General features: G+C 40.6%; 2 protein-coding genes across 2 annotated transcripts; one reads left to right on the top strand and one right to left on the bottom strand.

Moving 5' to 3' along the window:
* The first annotated feature begins 978 nt into the window (after positions 1 to 978).
* Positions 979 to 4,628, top strand: LOC119901760 (zinc finger and SCAN domain-containing protein 5A-like). The gene is made up of 4 exons (XM_038717417.1): positions 979 to 1,585; positions 1,830 to 1,894; positions 2,715 to 2,808; positions 2,906 to 4,628. Exons 1-4 carry the CDS (start codon positions 1,378 to 1,380, stop codon positions 3,964 to 3,966), a joined length of 1,428 nt encoding a protein of 475 aa, XP_038573345.1. The 5' UTR covers positions 979 to 1,377; the 3' UTR covers positions 3,967 to 4,628.
* A 3,458-nt stretch (positions 4,629 to 8,086) lies between these two features.
* pnp5b (purine nucleoside phosphorylase 5b) lies at positions 8,087 to 15,000 on the bottom strand. The gene is made up of 6 exons (XM_038717416.1): positions 14,848 to 15,000; positions 12,838 to 13,001; positions 12,636 to 12,739; positions 10,874 to 11,049; positions 9,228 to 9,418; positions 8,087 to 8,963 (listed from the first exon to the last, which is right to left on the bottom strand). The coding sequence occupies exons 1-6, from the start codon at positions 14,865 to 14,867 to the stop codon at positions 8,746 to 8,748; spliced, it is 873 nt and encodes a 290-aa protein (XP_038573344.1). The 5' UTR covers positions 14,868 to 15,000; the 3' UTR covers positions 8,087 to 8,745.
* Between the last annotated feature and the right edge of the window lie 5,356 nt (positions 15,001 to 20,356).

Raw genomic sequence — 20,356 nt, 5'->3', positions numbered from 1 at the left:
ATTTGATCTTCACTAAACAGAAGAGGACCCATTATGGATCCTTGAAGGACCCCCCTATTTAGATCAAATTTCAAGGGGAACAAATCACAGATTCGGCCTTCAAAATCAAGTTGTTTAAACCATTAAACTGATAACTGGTTCACCAGTTTATAGGTTACTATTTTAATCAAGCTTGTATATTATAGGTTAATGTTGGGTACTTGATCTGCAGATGGTTACAGTGTTGAACTATTTGTTTTCAAAAGTGGACTGGCGATGGTCAGCTCTGATTGAATGAAAATATCTGGATGGAAATTTAACAAATTATTTTAAAAAAAGATGAAAGTGTAGGCCTACTTGCAAGTGTGAATTTCCGTTTTGAAAGGAAGTAGAAGGTCAGGTGGAGAGTGCAGACTTTCACCAGTCCAATCTTTTATAATATGCAAATCTGCAACCACAACCACAACAAATGTCTAGATGTAGTGTATTAGAATGACAGTATGCCAGAATGTGGTTGTGCTTAGCTGAAGCCTCATCATCTCAGCTAACAGCTGACCCATGCTCATGTCAAAAATAGAAAATGAAAAAACAGGCCCACGGATTTGATTTTGATGTTGTGTGTCCAATTTGTTACTGACTTATTTGTGTGTTGCATTTGATACTTTGCAGCAAATAACACACTTGGGCGATGAAGCTGATTTGACATAGGCTATAATGAATATGAGCTTGAACATCAAGTGTTTTTTCCCCAACAAAGTATTTTGGAAATGTCACGTTAAAAGTCTTCACATGTGTCAACACATTTTTTCCCCAAATATATTATATAATATTGAAAAAGAAACCCCACTTATGTTAGTGTTAAAGCTCACATTCATTAGGCTACATTAAATCAGGTGTCACCGTCGCCCAACTGAGGCCCTCTTTGCTGCAGGTTTATGAAGTGCAAGACACGAAGAAGTCCGTAACTTCCTGTTTACACACATTGGACACTTCAAATATCAAAATCAAATTCGGTACGTGGCTGGTTCATTTCATATTTTTGACTTGACGAAAAGGATTATCAGGGTTTTTGTGTTGGATTAAAAAATGAATACCAACATAAAGAACCGTTATTTCCCGATTTGGATTCCCAATTGAGTTTGAAAAGAACAAATAACACACATATTAAGTCAGACCCGTGGTTCTTCCTTGTCGGTTGTAATTTCACTGCGTTTGTGCTGGTGTATTTACGGTAGAGCCCTCCGCCACACGGAAGAAAAGGTTGAGCTAGCTAGAAACAGGGAGATGTAAAATTTTCCAGTGCGTCGGTTCCTTTCGCAATTTTTAGAACAATCCTTGCGTGGAAGGACCTTTTTTTTTATTATAGTTTCCCTCACATATTACTTTACATGAATTAACATGGCGACGTGCATTCCCTTTCAAACCCAGTTATCCTCAATAATGGAGGTTTTGGTTAAAGCAGCAGTGGCAGAGATATCCAAACTAGTCGATGACAAATGTGCGTTTTTGCATCTTGAAATATCCCGAAAACAAAGCGAGAACGAGATGCTGAAGAGGAAATTACAGATAATGGAGAACAAGAACTCACAGCTGCAGCGAGGGTTTGGTAAGAAGCTCATCTGCCTCGTTTGTGCACTTAATTGACGACTTGAGTAAATGAATGTGTCATGCATATTAATGTAGAAGTATAATAACATTCACAATGAGCTAAAGACACTGTAGGAATGCTGTGCATCCATACACACGGTAATGTACATAACGTGCCACTGGACGCATTTCCTCCTTTAAAATACTGTTCAATTTAACTGTACTCCAGCTTATTTAAATGTATTTTTTCCTCTTCTGCACAGAAAACTATATGGACCGAGGAACAGATTTGGGGAGGAACTGCCCGCATCCCACAGGAGACATAAAGGTTTGTGTGGTTTTCATAACTACAAAACTGATTTATAGCAATAACAATATTACTCAGCAACAAAGCTGGATCACCAGTTTGATGAAGTAGGCAACTGCCCCAGAACCACAGACCACCCGGGGCCCCAGGTCAAATTGGTTTGTGATAATATTTCAACACAATGCTCAGAGAATGGGAGAGGCCCAGAAGCAACATTTTGCCCTGGGGCCGCCAAGCAGGAAGCCCAGCATCATCATCTAATTTCACCCGACTGGTATAGACCCCGGTGTGGGACGTGCTTATAATGAATTACAAAACCGCTCCGAACAATATTTTTTTTACATTAACACTGGATCAAATTATTTACTGTGTACTATATTGTGTCATACAGGTGGCGCCTGTAGTGACAAACCCACAGAATTATCACCTCACTCTGCAGTTCCTCTCAGCTCTATGGTGCATTTTAGTGTCTTTCGGCTCATTGTTTTGGTTTTATTGCTGCAGCTGAACACATGCACCAAAAGAACCAGATGTTTAACACAGCAAGAGTTTGAGGCGACTGAGAGCTAAAAGTAGAGGGAATATTGGACTTACAGTAGCCAGGTGGCCGGAAACATGACTCAAAATGAATATTAATGTTGCTGCGTGTCCCCACGATTAATAAATAGGCAACTGTTTGTGTGTGCGTGAGCTTACTGTGATCTTAGAACTATAACTTGTGACATGGTGATGTTTTGCAACGCTGCAAAGCGCACCTATTATATCATATATATGTTGTGTTCACAGTTTGTAAAAGAAATCAACCAAAATTTGCAGTTAAATCCAACCTCTCTTGGTGTAGTTTCCAGAGATTGAAGATGCCACCCTTTCGTTCACAATTAAAGAAGAGAGCCCAGATGAGACGCTGTGGATCGGCGATTCTACTGGACCGATTGGTGAGTAAGAGAACTAGATCTTGATGAAAAGATGAAACACTTTTGGGGTGAATATATCTACATGGCTCCTCCTGATTTTTTACGTGTCGCTTTGCAGGTTCTGCTGTACAATACCCTAATCCAGATAACGCTCCAGAGAGCCGGCAGCTTGGGGAGAACCGTCAGTTGAACCTTTCAGAGGTCGGCAGGCAAAAAACTACAGAGTTTGGTGACTTGTATAACTCTGGTCAGCTTACAGGAGACATCAGTGGCCTTCAGTTCACTGTCAAGACGGAGAAGGAGGAGGACCGATCACGCTTCAGTCAGGATGGATGCCAGCACAGCGCAGGGAAGCAGACTCAACTTGCTGCTGATTTTTCCATCGATGACAGAGAGAATCAGCTCTGGTCATCTATAATTGAAGGTAATGACATTGATGCTGGCTTTCCTGACTTTTCTAGCGTGGTAGAGGAGTATTCCAACACATTCCCAGACCCCTCTGATGCCCACGTGGTTTCTAACACCACCAAGCCGGCGAGTGTCCAGCAGTTGTCCTCTCAGAGGCAGTGTAACGGGATCTACAGCAGTGACTATCAGAAGGATGTTCCACAGTCGTCCGGCTTCCAACCCAGACCTCAGGGTAGCCTGTCGCAGCAAGACCGGCAGAAAGAACAAATTTACACGCAGAGAAACCCCTCACATGTTGCACATCCGAGGCAGCCAGATGAACACCCTGAGACGGAGGCTGCAGCCGGAGATAGGCCTCCCTCGCACCACGCTTTCACACCAGGAAGCTTCCCCGCTCACACCCCATCCCACAAACCTCTCTCCGGCATGGCGCGGGGCTACGTCTGCTCGCATTGCGGAAAGACTTTCGGCCGTCTGCACCAGTTCAAGCTGCACCAGCAAAGCCACAAGAGAAAGCGGGCGTTCTGGTGCTCGGTGTGCGGAAAGAACTTCCAGTGTTCGTCCCACCTCAGCATACACCACCGGACACACACGGGCGAGAAGCCGTACGGCTGCGGACAGTGCGGGAAGAGGTTCACGCAGCAGAGCAGTCTGAGGGTCCACCAGCGCACACACAGCGGGGAGCGGCCCTACAGCTGCTCGCTGTGCGGGAAAACCTTCATCCTGATGCACCATTTGAAGCGGCACCGAATAATTCACACATACAGCTGAGGCGGAGATGTCTAGAAGGATGTTGCTCAGGTGAAAAGACACGAATGACCCTAAAAGCCAAATCAAAAAGCCAGTGAGTGGCAGCTGTTTTGGTTGGGATTTGTAACCTTGTGGCGTAGCTCACGGACTTTGTACATTAATGCATATTTTCCTATGCAAAATCCATCCCCTTTTAAGATGTTTGCTTCTTTTTTAAATACTTGTCTTATACTTATACTAACTTAAAACTGAATTGCACCCTCAAACAGAATCCACACAAGTCAGTATTTTGAAGACACAGCCAAAGCTAGAGATCCAAAACACCAAAATGTGGAGTCATTAAAAACAGATCCTGCAGATTTCCTCTCACAGTTACCTGGAGACTGATCTTCACTCACAGATAGTTTGTTTTAGCTCCTCATCCGGAAATATGCCTTACTTCATCTCAGCACTGAAACTGTAGAAGCACAAGATGCTCATTATCCCCAGAAACTCCCCCTTTACAGTCACAAGAGGGCTTTCCATTCAGAGCCAGTGGAGCACCTCTCAGGTTTATGTTTTGATGTCAACATTGTTAACAAAAAACCTGCCTGACTATTGTTCTGAGCTGAATTATTCCATCAAACATATCCCCAAAATCTGTTTGCCCTTTGTTATGATTTATTAAAGGATCATTAAAATCAGCTGCTGATTTTTATTTTTTATTTTTATTTTTTTATCTTTTTTACCCCAAGTCTGAGTGTTTCTAGTTCGGGTGTCACATTCTTGTCCTACTAGTCTTTTTGTCTTCCTGAAACTACGTCTGCACCTGTTGACTTTTGTATAGCAGAAAATTGGCAACTTTCTGTTCAAATTTGTTTCATTGAATTCATTACATTAGCTTCATCAAAATATGTGTGCCATTTGGTACTCAAAATTAGGGTTGCAAATAATATTTTTAAAAATGTATTTTTGATTTGTCTGATTGCTGATTCAATAAAATGTTAGAAAATAGTGCAGAAATATGCATCGCAATATCCCAGAGCCTATGTTGATGCCTTCCAAGTGCTTCTTTTTTCGGTCAAGCAGCAAAACCCCCCAAAGATGTACAATTTCCAATTATGTAAAACTGAGGAAAGGCTGCAGATCCTCACAGCTGGTTCCAGTGAATTGTTGGCATTTTGTCTCGATAAATGATTGATTATCAAAGCTGTCGCTGATTTGTTTACTATCAATCGACTGCTTAACTCTATCGACTGTTTCACCCCTAATCGAATTACGGCCTCCTTCAAGCCTGTAGTTTTGTCTCTGTGGTTGGTGAAATGGCACCAGAGGGCAGCGTAACTCGTCCTTTATATCGTCTCAGTGCAGAAAGGGGAACTGTGACTCTGCAGGGTGGCTGCCTGAGCAGGAACAGGAGCTTCACACTTTCAAGTTCCTGTTTATTGCAAAACATCAAAGTCGCAACCTGACTTTTCATCAGGTGTCCTAGTTATCTTCAGTGTTTTACTGTGTATTCTTTACTACATTCATGCATGTCATCCCAGATTCATTCCACTGTTCTAGCTGATGCCTTCTGCTCAGTATTTGATGGTTTTGGGTCTTCAGTTACTATTTTTTTCTTGCCACAACCTGCCTCCTCACTGTGCAGAGTAGAAACCCATGTAAAACTGAGATGAACACGTGGACAGGTAGTAGCAGCTTTAAAGATCCTTTAGATCTTTAGAAAGATCATTGTCTTCCTGTGTCCAGACCCATAAAGTTAAAAGGTGTCCGGGTTGCCAGCAGGGATGCTATACTAGGTTTGGTTCATCTGGACACAGTATGTACATTCCTAATAGAAAAGTGTTGTCTTTCCAGGCTGTCTGTCAGCTTAATTACAAGAGCAGCCACCATGTTTGACACACTTGTCTGCAAAACTACGCACGTTTATTTAAAGGTGTTAGAGGAAGAAGATAATGTCTTGAGGTTTCCCCTTTTGAACAGAGGAGTCTTGCACTTAGTCCATTCATTCTTTTTTTCATATAAAAGATTTCTATTTGAATACAGCAGGTGCTTTTGCAAGATAATGCTGTAATGAAAACATACTTTATCCTCATTCCTTTGTCAAATTGATTTAATTTTTTAACCATAATTTCAAACATTGTATAGTGTTTGTTAGACATGTGCGCACTCAGTACAAAGTGTAAAGGTAGATTGTTGAAGCGAAAGTGAGGTTGCACACAAAGTCAGTGCCTATGACTTTATTGTCCCGAGAAGAAACAACCTACACAAACAAGCTACCTTTAAAACCTACACTACAATCTCCACTCCCATACATACCTGTGGTGTGTGTAGCCATAAATCTAACCTGTAGAACTAGAAGGGAACTTCTTATTGATATCCTGTCAGTGTGTGCTAGCAGACTGTACTGCCTGTGCCTCGCTTTGCTTCCCCACACAGCAGTGAATCAGTCGTTTGTGTTGGCACCTGGACCTGCTCGTCCGCCGCAGGAAAACTGATGACCTTGTATAGCCATAAACACTGGTGCCTGAGAGTCATGGAAAATGTTATTTTTTCTTTCGGGGGGAGGAGGTAGAAGGGTACAAGTGGCAGTGGATGTATTTTGGGTAAGAAAGTGGGAACAGACAAAGTGTAGACTGGAGTATCAGTGTCTGAGTGGACACTGATGAAAACAGGGTAAACATGTCTGATAAGCTGAAGGACAAACAGTAAAAACGTCAACTATCATGATGGTGTTCCCTTTCACAGAGAACAGCTGTGGGCACCATCTAGATTTGTTATTCTTGCTCTGGGAAGCTTGCATTGATTGCATTTGCAGGTTAGCGGACACTGTTAGGAGACAGATACAGTTATCATTTCTGTTTGCATTTCTGGCCCATTTTATTGGGGTTTTTTTGTGTGTATTGTAGAAAAATTATCAAACCATAAACAAGATGTTTTTTTAATACCATTTACGTTAGCAGGCCAAACACATCTGGACACCTCTGTTTCCTGCACCTTTGGTCTTTTGCTGTTTTTTGTGGTTTGGGCTAGACCCTTTAGTTGCGATAGAAAAAATGCTACAGTATACAGTGATATTTTAGAAAATAGTGTTCCTCCAATTTTGTGGCAGCAGATTAATACCCATGTTTTTGGAGTGCGATAGAGTGCGGCAAGTCAATAGCTTGAGAGATTTTCTTTTTGTGATTAGCATAAACAATATAAGTTTTTTTGTGTGTCTCTTCCTGAGAACCAACGAGCAGTTATAAACCTTGGCACTGTTATTCATCATGCAGGAAGATATCCATCGCACAAGAGCCTTAACAGACGAAGGTCTAAGCTTTACGACAGCTCAGTCAATAAAATAGGGTTTTCAACAACTGTGAGTCACCGCAACCATGAGTCATAAATGTGCTCAAAAATATGAGAAAAGTGAGATTAGCTGTGGACAGATCAAACTGCTGAATGGCCACGTTAGGCTGGCTCCAAAAGCGAGTCGTACCCCATATCCCATATTAAAATTTTACAGCAGATGTAAATATGTTTACATCCTGATACTGTGGGAATATTTTCTTATTGATACTGTATATAGAGAATCAAGTTTAGCCATTATACATTATATGTTGTGATGGTAAACATGCAGGCCCTTGTCTGCCTGTATTACTCATACACTCTTGCCAAAGGATGCCCATTGTGTAGAGAGCCTCCCCCTTAAAATGGTACTCCCGGGTTATGAACCCTCTGTTGCACATGGGTCATGATGACTCCTTCTCTATGATTATATTAAAGTTATGCATAATTAAGGGCATTGCTGCTTTGAGTGACAGATGGATGCAGTCACGTGTGGCTCCACCTCGTTGCCCATATTTTTAGCTTTTTTTGCGATTAGCTGAGAGTCAGGCACTGCCAAGATGGCGATGGCCAGAGCCTCCCACATTGAGCTTCACAATTGCTCTTCAGAAAGCTACGGGCAACATCACAGAGACTTTGTCCACATGCATCTGCACATCAGAGATTTAGGACTGATCATTTATAATAGTGTAAGATCTGAAGGTCCTTTTAAGACTGACTCAAGACCACACGTCTGTAGGACAAACATCTCTTACATCCCACCAACAAATGAATAAGCACGGACAGATTCAACCTTTTTAGTTTTAAACATAGCACACGTGAAAACACATTGTTTTCATGTTGAGTTATTTAATTGGAAAAGCAGATCAACAGTTTTTACAGTTCTAAGTAAAATACCTATAAAAGCAGCCAGAAACCCAGCCTTTTAATACAATAGACATGGAAAGAGATTCTGATCAAACATACTTTGGTAACTATCCCATTCAACTCTGTTCATCCTAAAAACACTTAAATACATTCAGTATAAATATTTTGGAACATTTTACAAATCTTCTACACTATATTAAATATTGATCTCTTGAAGACATGTGTGATGAGTTGGTCCTCTACATTAGAAAGGAAGTGTCATGGTGGACATGATGGTGATCAACTGATATCACGGAATGTAAAAGAACAATAAATATTTCTGTTTTATTAAGTTAAAAGTTATTAAGTTAGAAAATAATATACAATTCTGGCTGAATGCAGTACAGTATGTTAGATTTGTCAGAGAGCTGTAGGGGTAACTGCAGTAGGATATATTTTATCTGCGCACTTCAAAAATGTAAACGTCGCTGATAGGAGTGTATAAAAAAAGTGGACCGGTTTCAAGACTGGATTTAAGTAACAATCAGTGGAAACATTTATGATGTTTTAAAACTCTATTTTAGCGTTGTAACAAACATCTTAAAAACAGAGATAAAACAGGGCAGCTGGCCTGGGACCATTTTAGTAGGTGTTGTTGTTGTGCTCCAGCCGAGCCACCATGGTAGACACCAGCTTCTCCAGTTGCCCGGCCCTCACCCTGCCCGTCTCCAGGACTTCTTCGTGGTTGGCCTTCTCCTGGCTGTCGTAGTCCATCACGGCCCGGTTGCTGATCAGCGACAGAGCGAAGCAACGCATCCCGGCGTGGCGGGCGGCAATTACCTCGTGGACAGTGCTCATGCCTGCATGCATCAAAGACAGAGAGGGGCTGAGAAGTTATACTGCAAAGATATCTACATGTTATTCAGTGTCCCTGTAAGACATCATAACATTAAAAAACACAAACAGGCATTCCTATCTTGTCCATATCAGACACTACATGACACGAGAGAGCATGTGAATTTGTTAATACATACTGTAAAGGCCTATATTTGGTGAGGTTGAGAAGGGCCTCACAAGTGTACAAGTACAAATGTGCGAATGTGGGAGGAGGACTTGACACCCACCTACAGCATCAGCGCCTAGGGTGTGTAGCATGCGGCACTCAGCGATGGTTTCAAAAGAGGGACCTCCCAGGACGCAGTACACTCCCTCCCGCAGGAAGTCGCTGTATCCCAGCTCTGATGCCACTTCTTGGGCCAGCTGCCGCAGCTCGCGGTTGTAGGCGTCAGACATGCAGGGGAAGCGGGTGCCAAACCTGAAGAGAGGAGGACAGTGTTGACTAAAGTTTATCCACACAACTGTGCTACTCAATACTGAAACTCCCTCAAATGACTCAGGCAACATTAAAGCAAGCAAACAATATGTTTCTGAGATTAGTTTATGTCCAACAGAAACAAAACAAAATCCAACATGTAGGTCAGCAGGTTCGTCCTGCAGTTCATGGGTAAAAGAAAACACTGTGTAATGCCAGAGTATCAATGTAAGAAACAAACCAGCTTATGCACTAAGTTGTACTCTGAAGCTAGAAATATTAAAGTGTCTCTGGCTTCCAGTCATCGAGAACAATAGGGGCTTTTATTGACACTTGAACTTATTGTCATGTGGGGGAATATTTGTGAAGTAGAGTGGGAAATAAAATATGGAGGGGGAGGGGAAGCTTGGTGCAGATGAATCCTTTGAACATTAATGAGTCAACTACTTGCTTGAAGTTGCTAGAAAAATGTTTTTTTTTGACTACCAGAAAAAGACTTTACGGATCTCCAGGGGGGAAATTCAAATGAAAATTACATATTTATAATCATTATAATTTGGGTGAACAGACCCGTTAATATGCTCCAACTCCCACTTTAAAGGTTGTGAGAAGTCTCTGCTTCAGTAAGAAATTTGAGTGTTACACAACCGGGAAGCCAATGTGGAAGTCCCTTAAACCTGCATTCTATTAAACAGCCAGCAGGGGGCGACTCTTCTGGTTGCAAAAAGAAGTCCGGTTCCATTAGAATTAATGGTAAAATGACCCGACTTCTCAGCTGATTAATTACCTCAGTAAACACTTTGCTAAGGAGTTTATCTCAATCGCTAGTTTCAAGTCTTTTTCAATACAACAAGCTGTTCATTTAGTAAATTATGGTCCCCTTTAGAGGAAAATAGACCATAAAGCAGAGTAGGCCTTTGCTTCAGGGTGGGATCATCTGTGACTGACAAGTTGTTACCATGGCAACCAGTCAATCAGGCTAGAGTGACTTGTAGCCACGGCACAAGTGTAAATATAACCGGCGCCGTTGAAAAAGCTTATTAGAAGTTGGCTGTTCACTTTCTCTGGTGAGCACATTAAGTTTTAAACCTGTTGTTCGCTAGACAAAGTTAAAATCGCTTAAAATGACAGATGCACCTAGCTAAGCAAGCTAGCTAGCTCCACACACGGTCGTTAGCTCCACCGCCTCGTCCAAATATGGTCACGTCCGGTGCCGCTGGTTGCCAAAACTCAACATGGCAGCGCCCTATCGGCAAAACTTGAGGCTTCAACACAGCAGTCCACAAACCAACGGGTGACGTCACAATGACTACGTTCACTTCTTATATACAGTCTATGGTGTTACACGACGTTCTACTGCTGTTGAGCTTTCCCACTGTGGAAAAACCTTTTTCAATTTAAAATATTAACCACAAGCCGCTTCATAAAAACATCCACCCCTAACTCTCCTCTGCCTACCTGTCATCATTTGGTCCAGCCAGCGGGTTCATTCCGGCAAACCCTGGCATGTTGATGTGGTCCTTGATGATCATGACGTCCCCCACTTTGTAGTCCTGGTTGAGGCCGCCAGCTGCGTTGGTCAGGATCATCGTCTCCACGCCCATCAGCTTGAAGACGCGCATAGGCAGCGTGATCTGGAGAACACACGGTAATGTCAAACACGTGCACACACAATAACACTATAATAATATTTAGAAACATCATGAAGGTTAGGGCATAGACTGGGTTAGGACAGTGAAAGTGCAACATATAGGGAACACTCGCATGCTAATTGCGCAAACATCGCTTGGAACAAAGACACAATAAGGGGACTGAAACGCAAAGTGTGTTCCTTGAAATGCTTTTCTGTTTCTTAATATGCAAATCATGTGATTGATAGCACACAGGGTATAACATAATGTGATAACACTTCAGGCACAAATATATTTCTGTGTTCTGCAATGGATGATCCGTCCGAGGTCGTTTTCGGTTGTTTTTCCTGAACGGAGAGGAACATACACTGATATCTTCAACCCTACTGACTGTGACTGGTTCCAGACAGCTGAATAAATAAAAACCTACAGTAGATCATCAACAAAACTTTAAAGGTTTGGTTCCCTGAAAACACACGTACTACTAGATAGTTTTGGTATTATTTGTCCAGGGTTTGAGAGCTCTGTATCTTAAGTTTGTGCCTGAGAAATCTGATATTTACATTTGAAACAGTCAGAGCTGTGTGGCTGCCCAGAAACAATGTGTCAGTTCCTCCACAAAGCTCTCTGTTGGCAGTTTTCATGGGAATGACTTTCTACCAAAGAAACTGTCCTGCTGAAAGCTGTGCAGTGAGGTAAGTGGATTATTCGGAGTATCAGAGACAATCTCCACGGTATGCTTCTCACATGGCTATGATCAAAACCATCTGAGGGTCTAGAAAAACTTTGCAATACTTCAGAGCAAGTATTCATAAAGTGGATTACTTGGAGAAACAACATAAAAAGCAATAAAAACGCCCTTTCAAAAAATACACATTTCATATCATTATGTCTTTCTACTCTTCATTATTTGTATTCAATGTCATTCTGGTCTTGAGGTTTTAGCAGAGGTCTGGGTATTTGACCTGTTTAAAAATTATTGTTGTAGAAAACCCTTCATGGCAGGCACAAGCACAGAATCTGTACAGGATCTTAAAAAGTTGCCTGGGACAGAAAAATAATTGCAAAAGTCAGGTTGTCTATGCAAGTCTTCAGTGATGGAAATTAACTGAATTCTTTTACTCAAGAACTGCACTTGAGTGCAATTTCGAGGTACTTGTACTTTACTTCTATACTACGTTGTAATTCTACTCCACTACATTTCAGAAAGAAATATTGCACTTTTTACTCCACTATACTTGTGTGATAGCTATAAGTAGTTACTAGTTACATTTCAAATAATTTTTTACATTATACATACATACACAATAACAAACAAAATAGAATTTATTAAATATTAAACAAATGGCTGGTCTAATTTAGCCACATTGTCATGAGCTGTTGATAGGACGATTTCCTTTCAACCTTTTTTTGTAGATAGTTTCATTAAAATAACTGGTTGGATCCCAAAAAAATCTAAGTATCCAATGTTTCAATCAGAGATAAAGGATAAGTGCAAAATATTGATAAAAATTTCAAATGCATGTAAAAAACCCTATGTCTCTCATTTCATGACTTTTCCTAAAATGGGTTGATTAATCTCTACTCACCTTCTGGATGGGGTGGCCCTCGTACAGGTGGAACCTGCCCTGCATGCAAACACAGGGTTTCCCTTTTAGTGTTCCAAACACCAGCTGGCCAGCATGACCATGCACTGCAACACACACACACACCGTAGTTAGTCACCCAGTGCATTTATGCAGAGTAAAAAACATGCACACACATGTTTTAACATTTGCAGGTGGTGCATACCTGTGCTCCGGGGGAAGTTGGGAATGTCACTGTATTTAAAGACCTGAGGGTCCTTCAGGGCCTCAGCCAGCCTCCCCAGACCTGAACCACACACAATTCCCACAGTGGGCCGCACTTGTGTGTTGGACAGCAGCCAATCAGCTGTTGCCCGACACTCCTCATAGCTGTCACAGAGAGAGGCAGAAAAACAACAGTACATCAGTCACGTATGCACAAAACTACTGCGTCTACAAAGCTACTCTTCTGTGATGTGTATAAACACTATGGTCAAAAGTATGTGGATGCTGGAACTTTACACTCATATGTGATTACAACTCATCTCAAAATCAAGGGCAGCAATCTGCTACTGTTAACAGCCTCCACTCTTCTTGGAAGGCTTTAGACAACATCTTGACTGCAGAGATATGCTCCATTCAGCCACATGACTACCCTGATGCTGGGCAATAAGACATGACTTGCAGGCGCTGTTTCAATTCATCCCTTAGGCTAAATTTGATGTATTATGTTCCTTTTCTTATTTTTACCATCTCAAAATTTATAGCACTATTGTTCATTAATTAAAAAGTTTTGTTAACATGCACTGAACTGCACCTTCTGACGAGACAATATTAATTTTATGAGACAAAGCTCTTTTTATGTGGAGGTGTGACAGAATGTAAATGCAGGCATTCAGCTACCAGGAATGTCGGAGTTAACAGCAGTAATCTGACAGGTGGAGGCGTCCTGTACTGTCACTGTTGGTAACTTTCCTGACACTGAGTGATATTTACATAAACACACACGTGATACCCTGTTCTGATTCTGCAGTAAAAATACTGAAGTGACTTTATTCCGCAAACAGTGCGTCACGTTCAGGTGATGAAGGACGGGACCTTAAAGTTAACTTCGTTATTTTTCAACCATTACTCTCTTTTCCCGTGTCTGTGTCAAAAAAAAAACAAACAAAAAAACAATTCTGGCTCATGCGCGGAAAGCCATTATGTGGCCGGTGTTATGCCGAGTTTTGTCTGCCTGCCGAGAATTCCATGCACCTCCAAATAGGCTGCTTTTAAACGCTATAATATTGTTTGTGGGGTTCATCAATGGTGATAAATGATTCTAAGTATATATTTTATGAACGTTTAGTGTCTTTCATATTTTAATACACTTAGTACAAGTAGCCTAACATTAATTCTGTAAATATATGTGGTGATAATCGCGTTTGATCAGTGAGCTCGGCAAAGTGTCTGAAAAGGACCTAAAGAGGTGGAGGCATAATTCGGCAGCACACATTTTGTAGGCTACCTGCCGAGATTTGCATCCATTTCTTTTCTCAGCATAAACGATCGTTGTCACTGGTGCACGCAATTCTCGGCAGGCAGGCAGAATTCGGCACAGCAGTCACCTGGTACGTGTGTCCCACAATAAGACTCACGGCAGCAACGGAAGCCACAGGGTCGATTACTCATTAAGGAAATACCATTCATCCTCTGCTTTCTGTCTATGAGTAAGGGGTCATCGGGTTTGTAGAAATGACGTCATGGCGGAGGGAATTTGTCAAGTGGGGGTTTTTCCTTCAGTCACTTCTGTTCCACCCTTTATTGCGTTGGATGGTCGGAGCACGTCGTACACGTTTTACTCAGCAACACCATCTTCTGCGTGGTCCATGATGACAAAATAAAAGCTGGATATCCCGAGGCAGTAGTCGCGCGCTTCTCGGCTCGTTTTTAATTATCAGATTAATTATAGCCCGAGAGTATGTTTCTCTGGGGGTTTGATGGGAAATGTAGCTACATGTGAGGGTATTTCATCAAAGTATTATTACAGTCCACACGTGACTTCCCTGTAAATTCTCGACTGGGTTCGATGGGTAAGACCGATGGGTCCACATACATACAAAATTAGTCTCTATAGAAACATTATAGTTAATATACAACTATAACATGACGTCAACCTGACCAAAATAGTGTTTTTTAAATCGCAGACGTGCTCAAAATCCTATTCTAGTAGGCTGATAGTTAATGTACTCACCTAGACACAAACTTGGACATGGAGAGGAGGATGAAACGAGATGCAGATACAGTCTGGAGGTTATTCCGTGTTAAATTGACTCTGTGAAGGTTATCCGGGTTTTGTGATGGAGGGACCGGTTTTAGGTATTAGCCCACTCCCCCACCACACGCGATGCCACATCCCCTGTGCGTCACAGCCATGCGGATAGCTGATTGGTCGACGCGCAGGCGTTGTTCGGGTGCGTTTCTGACGCGGCCGTAGTCCCAGTAACTGGGAACGCGTTTAGGAGCTTCCCCCAAAACAAGGAAATAGTCAAAAATATGTCTAGAGGGAAATATGACCAAATAAACACAGGGCACAGATGATATATTAAATTAACTGCCCATGCATTCATGGAGAAATCTGTGTGTTAAAGAGTGAGTGAGAAATTTCCAGTTAGTCTAACCTAACCGTCAGTATTTGATCATTCAGCCTGTAGTATTAACATAATGTTTTGTAATTTTAGGTGGCCTACTTTGTGTTTTTTTTTTGGTAAAATGTTTCACATCATTATTAGAAAGAAATTTGAATGGGTCGCAAGATAAATCTGAGGCACCGTTAGTTGACTAACTAGATAGGAAAGCAAAAAAGAGTTTCTTGTAAATGAATAGCAAATGTTACTTCTTCATTATTTAACAATCAAAATGTTTATGCTCAGACACAAGATAAAAAAAAGTTGTGTCCCACTGCGTTTTATGATCTATCAATAGACATGGAGAGCTGAGGACACAAAGGTGGAGTGAAAAATGGGGTAGACGGAGGTTGAGTGAAAGGGGGAGGAGTGCATGTGGTGTGTGTTCAGTACACAGACGTTGAGGTTCCTTCTCAGATGGTAGCTGTTAACTCTACTCACACGCACAGCTGATTAGAAACACATTGAGCGCTTAACTGTAGTGAAGGTAGTCCATCACAAGCATACAGTACAAATGGTGAAACCAAACTAAAACTGAAAAATGTCACAATCCTTATCCTTGGAGTGGAGGGTCGGTATCTTTGAGAAGGACTTGTTGCATTTTCTGTGACTGCAGACACTATAGGATTTGGAAACTGCTTTATCACACAGCATATGTGGAAGGGAAAAATAAATATTTTGTCTATATCAAAGCAATATTACCTCTAATTAATTAACAACCATTGTCAGATTTTTTATTTTGTTTAAAGTTGCTGAAACACAATATGACATCATGTCTAACTGTTCTGATGCTAACTGTTTAGGTTCAGGTGGGGCAAATACTGCTTTTAAATGCTATAATTTTCTTTGTGTGGTAAATGATATAATATTTCATGAAAGTTTAGAGTAGTTCAGAGCTGTTGATATTTTGCCGAGATTTTCGTCCATCTCTTTTCTCAGCATAAAAGGGCGTTACCACTCACAAGGTGCATCTAATTCTCGGCAGGCAGGCAGAATTCGTCACAACACCTGGCGCTGCAAAACGTCACCGTGATGTCACATCACCATGACATAACATTACCTCGCGGGAGCAAGGCGGCGGCAAGTCTGGCGCACGTGGTTGTTTTTCTCTTGCTGCACAAAGTTGCAACCACCTTTTGCCTGATCATTGTTCTAAGCTCACAGTAAACTCAGGCAGTCTACCGGCGGTAGATTGTGTCTGACGGCGCTGTTTTTATAACCCGCCCCCGCAGTCTCCTGCATCTCACATTACACTAGCCTATCAAATCGGCGGCAGTCAGCCGCAGTCGTCTCGAACGCACCTATTGACTACCAGTTATGAATAGTGTGCTATCTTCGACAGCTGTAGGCCCATTCTAACGTTAACATAGCTGTCCTTATTGGCAAGGCTTGCTAATAACTTTTTTAAAGTGTGCAGTGGTGTTCATGATACCAACCATTCAATTCACAGATGGCTTGTTTGCATGCAGGAGAGAGAGAGGGAGCGACCGAGTGAAGGGAGCGAATATGCGCTGTGCAGCACTGCAATTAAAATGCCGTAAAAGCCTATGTGTGGGAAACACTGAGGTAAAATGGTTTTCCACAAGGGACCCCTCCCAGTAAATGCTCAGTTCTTCCATTACAACATGATCAAAAACATTACATAAACACTACTGTGCATTCAGCCAAGGAGCTGGATATGATAAAATGTTATTAAACAGGTACAACAAATAACACAAACATACAGACTTGCTTAACAACTGTTCTGTCTACATATCATTTCACATTAACACAGAAGTCAATTTGTGACGTACAAAAGTAGCCAATTACTTAATATATAAGTATTTTAGATAAAATTATTTTTTCACAAGAATATTTGTTTATTTAGTCTGACCCCGTTGACATGTAGTGAGAGTAAGAACAGTGATGGTGTGCAGGAGCCAGACATACCTATGAGCACATTGAGCTTGTGAGGGTCCAGCTGGTCCTTTGAGATTTTTGTGGCCTCTAAGCCATCTGAGCAACGATCCCAGGAAGCTCTAAAAGAAAAGAAATGCAGTTGCAAATGAGATATAATAAATATTCAGTTAGGCCAGTACTTCCACCTAGTTTAGTTCTTCATTTGTGTATCATTATAAACACTGTAATTCTATTCTATTATTCTTTATTTCATTTTCTAGAGCTAAGGCAGGAAATTCCAACTCTGGGTTTAGCATTAAGTTGTTTAAAGTTGGCAAAGGGTAGGTTCAGCTTTTGAAGTTGAATACAGGATCTATGACCATATAAATGGACATAAAGTTGAGCAGTGTTTTACATAACATCACAAGCTATTATATCGTGTGGTCAGGCATTGCAGTACATAAAAACATTATTTCAAGCGCGTCTTAAAACAAGTCTCACATGCGCGTGTACACTTTAACATTGCTGTTATAACTGAGTTATTGGTCACTGTAATGATTACCCCCTCCATGGTTGCAGTGAAGAGAAATCTCTAAAAAACAGTACACCTGTAGAAGATGTCCACTTTTGAATAGTCTAACACAAATGCTTAGCTGATGATTCATAGTAGCTTCAGCTAAACTTTAGAATGAATTAATATAAAAATGACAACTGTGGTGATGTCTTTACAGACTATATGGGCAGGAATAATGATTACAGTCACCAATAACTTACTGTAAACATGGACATGTGAGTATTAAGGTAGACTATAAAAATGTGAACCTTTAGCACACAGACAGCAACATATTAGTTGCATTTCTTACTCTGTACTGCGCTAGTGGGCTGGGCGGGACTGCACTGTATGGCTGCAGCCTGGAGCCTCCCGCTAGCACCTCCCGCTAGCTTTCTAAAGTTTGCATCTGGTTGGTTCTGTGTTCCTCTTACTTTGGTGTTTTTGAACTGAATAGTTCCGCCAATCATGCAAATTAATAAAATACTTAATAAAATATCTGTCAGTAAGATAAATGCAGACTTTCATGCAAATGAATAAAAATATGTCCGTCTATAAGATAAATACAGACGTTAGATAGACTAAAGAGCTGTTTTGTGATCGTTATTATATTATATTCCAGCAATCCGGTAGAAAGATTGTTTTAAACGTAGTTTTAAATCCCGCCGGAGAAATTCCCATCCACTGCTGTTACAGTACGGGCTATAAACTCCTGTTAGGCCCTATGCTTGCGTGTATGTCCATGCTATTGACATACAGGCAAGCATATTGATTGAGATTCAGTTAACTTGTGTGTATGTGCCAACCCAGCAACACACACATACACACACACACACACACACACAATAGAATAAGCAATTATATTTGCAGCGATTTCCCTAATAAGTGTGGAAACAATATAGGATATAGAAATAAAAACGAGGCTTGGAGAGAGTATAACATGTTTATTATTTTATTCTTCATCATCACTGTCCTCCAGCACATTGGCAGAATTTGCTGCAGGATCCAGGGTGAGGATCTTCAGAAGATGTCCCCTGCAGCTCACCTCTAACTCTGTGTAAACCACTGTGTTTATAAGAAAAACAGAACAAAATCATACTCTTGATCTGCTCTCATACAGTGTTTAGATTTGTTTTTGTTTCAGACAGACTTTTTTGTTAGCAACAAGTGACTTGCTCAGCACAGTAGGCTGTGCCCTATGCATGTGTTATTTTTTTTAAAAAAGACACTGATGTGTTCCTTAGGTAAAATCAAAGAAAGAAACCACTAAAGTCTGTTATCATAAATTGCTATAGGCAACGTTGACGTTATTGTCGAGCTAAAATTCGCTAAAAAAACATCTAATTGAAACGCTGTTACAGTTCAAAGTGTTAAAAGTCATCGCAGGTTTCATAAAATACATACACGTTAACATCAGGAACACAATAACATCCAGATATCTGCAAAGCATAGCTATCTATGGCCAAATCGTAATTTAAGAGTTTATACGTTTTTCAATTGATTACACTCACCCGTGACCCGTGACCCTTTCTCCTTCTGCTGCTGCTTCTTCTCTTGATTAACACCAGATTTCAAACAACGTTTAGGTGCATACCGCCATCTACTCTACAGGAGTGTGTAACACACACATAATTGGCGATTTCCATTTTGACACTTGAAATTACGTTTAAAACAATATTTCTACCAGATTGATGGAATATCATTACAATAGCAATATCATTAGCATGATGGTCTGCGTTTATCAGTTCAAAAACACCAAAGAGCTAGGTAGAAATGTTGAACAAGAGGCAAGCTTTTTGAAATGTAGAAATTAGCAGAAGGCACTAGGCCGGAGGGCATGAGATGGGAGGCTCCATGCTGCACCGTTTACACACAAAAACAGGTATAACTACATTATGATTTATGCTTATTTCTATGTGTTGTTTTTTTTGTTAAGATAACAACATGTGACTTCCTTTTAGGCCCGGTTACCTTTATGAAAGAGGTCTCTGATCTCAACTAGCTATTTACCTGATTAAACTAAATTAAAAGAAATAAAAGAAATGATGTACTTCCACAAAGTACACCTAAATAGTATTTACTAAGAGTTAAATAAATACTTTTTAATAAATAGACTAAAATGTTGCAAAAATATACTTTTATTTAAGCATATTTATTAAAAGTTTAATTAAGTATATATTTATTACCAATTTATTCATATTCAAGTAGGTTAAAGCTCAGGAGAATATATATTTAATATACTTGTTGTTGAAGCTACATTAGTTTGCTTTCAGTAGTGGTAATTTGTTAATTAAATTGATTATTATTATTATGATTTTGTTTATATTAGAAATACGTATATATGTATACATATTTTGATAATGTTTTTGTTTGTTTGTTTGTTTGTTTAGTTAATTGTTTTATATATATGTTTAGTCTTTATTTTTGGTTAGTTTAATAATTGCAATGTTTGATTTAGACACCTGAGGGCAGTGGTGGGCACAGGTGAGGGTAAATATAGGTAGGAAGTAGGAAGTGAGCGGCAGCACCTGGGTGATGGGCACATGGTTTTTTACCAGCGTGAGAGATGCTGTATTGCTTGCTCAGTTGGAACAAATAAACCAGCCACAAACCCTGAATCCAGTTTGAATTTGATTTTATTTCTTGCC

This window comes from Micropterus salmoides, unplaced genomic scaffold (genome assembly GCF_014851395.1).
Source record: "Micropterus salmoides isolate LMB-PRFRI ecotype aquatic unplaced genomic scaffold, ASM1485139v1 Ms_hic_scaffold_14, whole genome shotgun sequence".
NCBI classification, from domain to species: Eukaryota; Metazoa; Chordata; class Actinopteri; order Centrarchiformes; family Centrarchidae; genus Micropterus; species Micropterus salmoides.
The sequence above is the reverse complement of the archived record's forward strand: the minus strand, read 5'-3'. Positions and strand labels throughout refer to the sequence as shown.

Bases quoted from the DNA above. Each gene is read 5' to 3' on its own strand.
- pnp5b (XM_038717416.1), bottom strand. From the start codon at position 14,867: ATGTCCAAGTTTGTGTCTAG. The intron at 11,050-12,635 runs GTGAGTAGAGAT...TGTGTTCTCCAG, and splicing joins AGGGCCACCCCATCCAGAAG to ATCACGCTGCCTATGCGCGT. The intron at 8,964-9,227 runs GTGGGTGTCAAG...TGATGCATGCAG, and splicing joins CCTAGGCGCTGATGCTGTAG to GCATGAGCACTGTCCACGAG.
- LOC119901760 (XM_038717417.1), top strand. From the start codon at position 1,378: ATGGCGACGTGCATTCCCTTTCAAACCCAGTTATCCTCAATAATGGAG. The intron at 1,586-1,829 runs GTAAGAAGCTCA...TCTTCTGCACAG, and splicing joins ACAGCTGCAGCGAGGGTTTG to AAAACTATATGGACCGAGGA. The intron at 1,895-2,714 runs GTTTGTGTGGTT...CTCTTGGTGTAG, and splicing joins ATCCCACAGGAGACATAAAG to TTTCCAGAGATTGAAGATGC.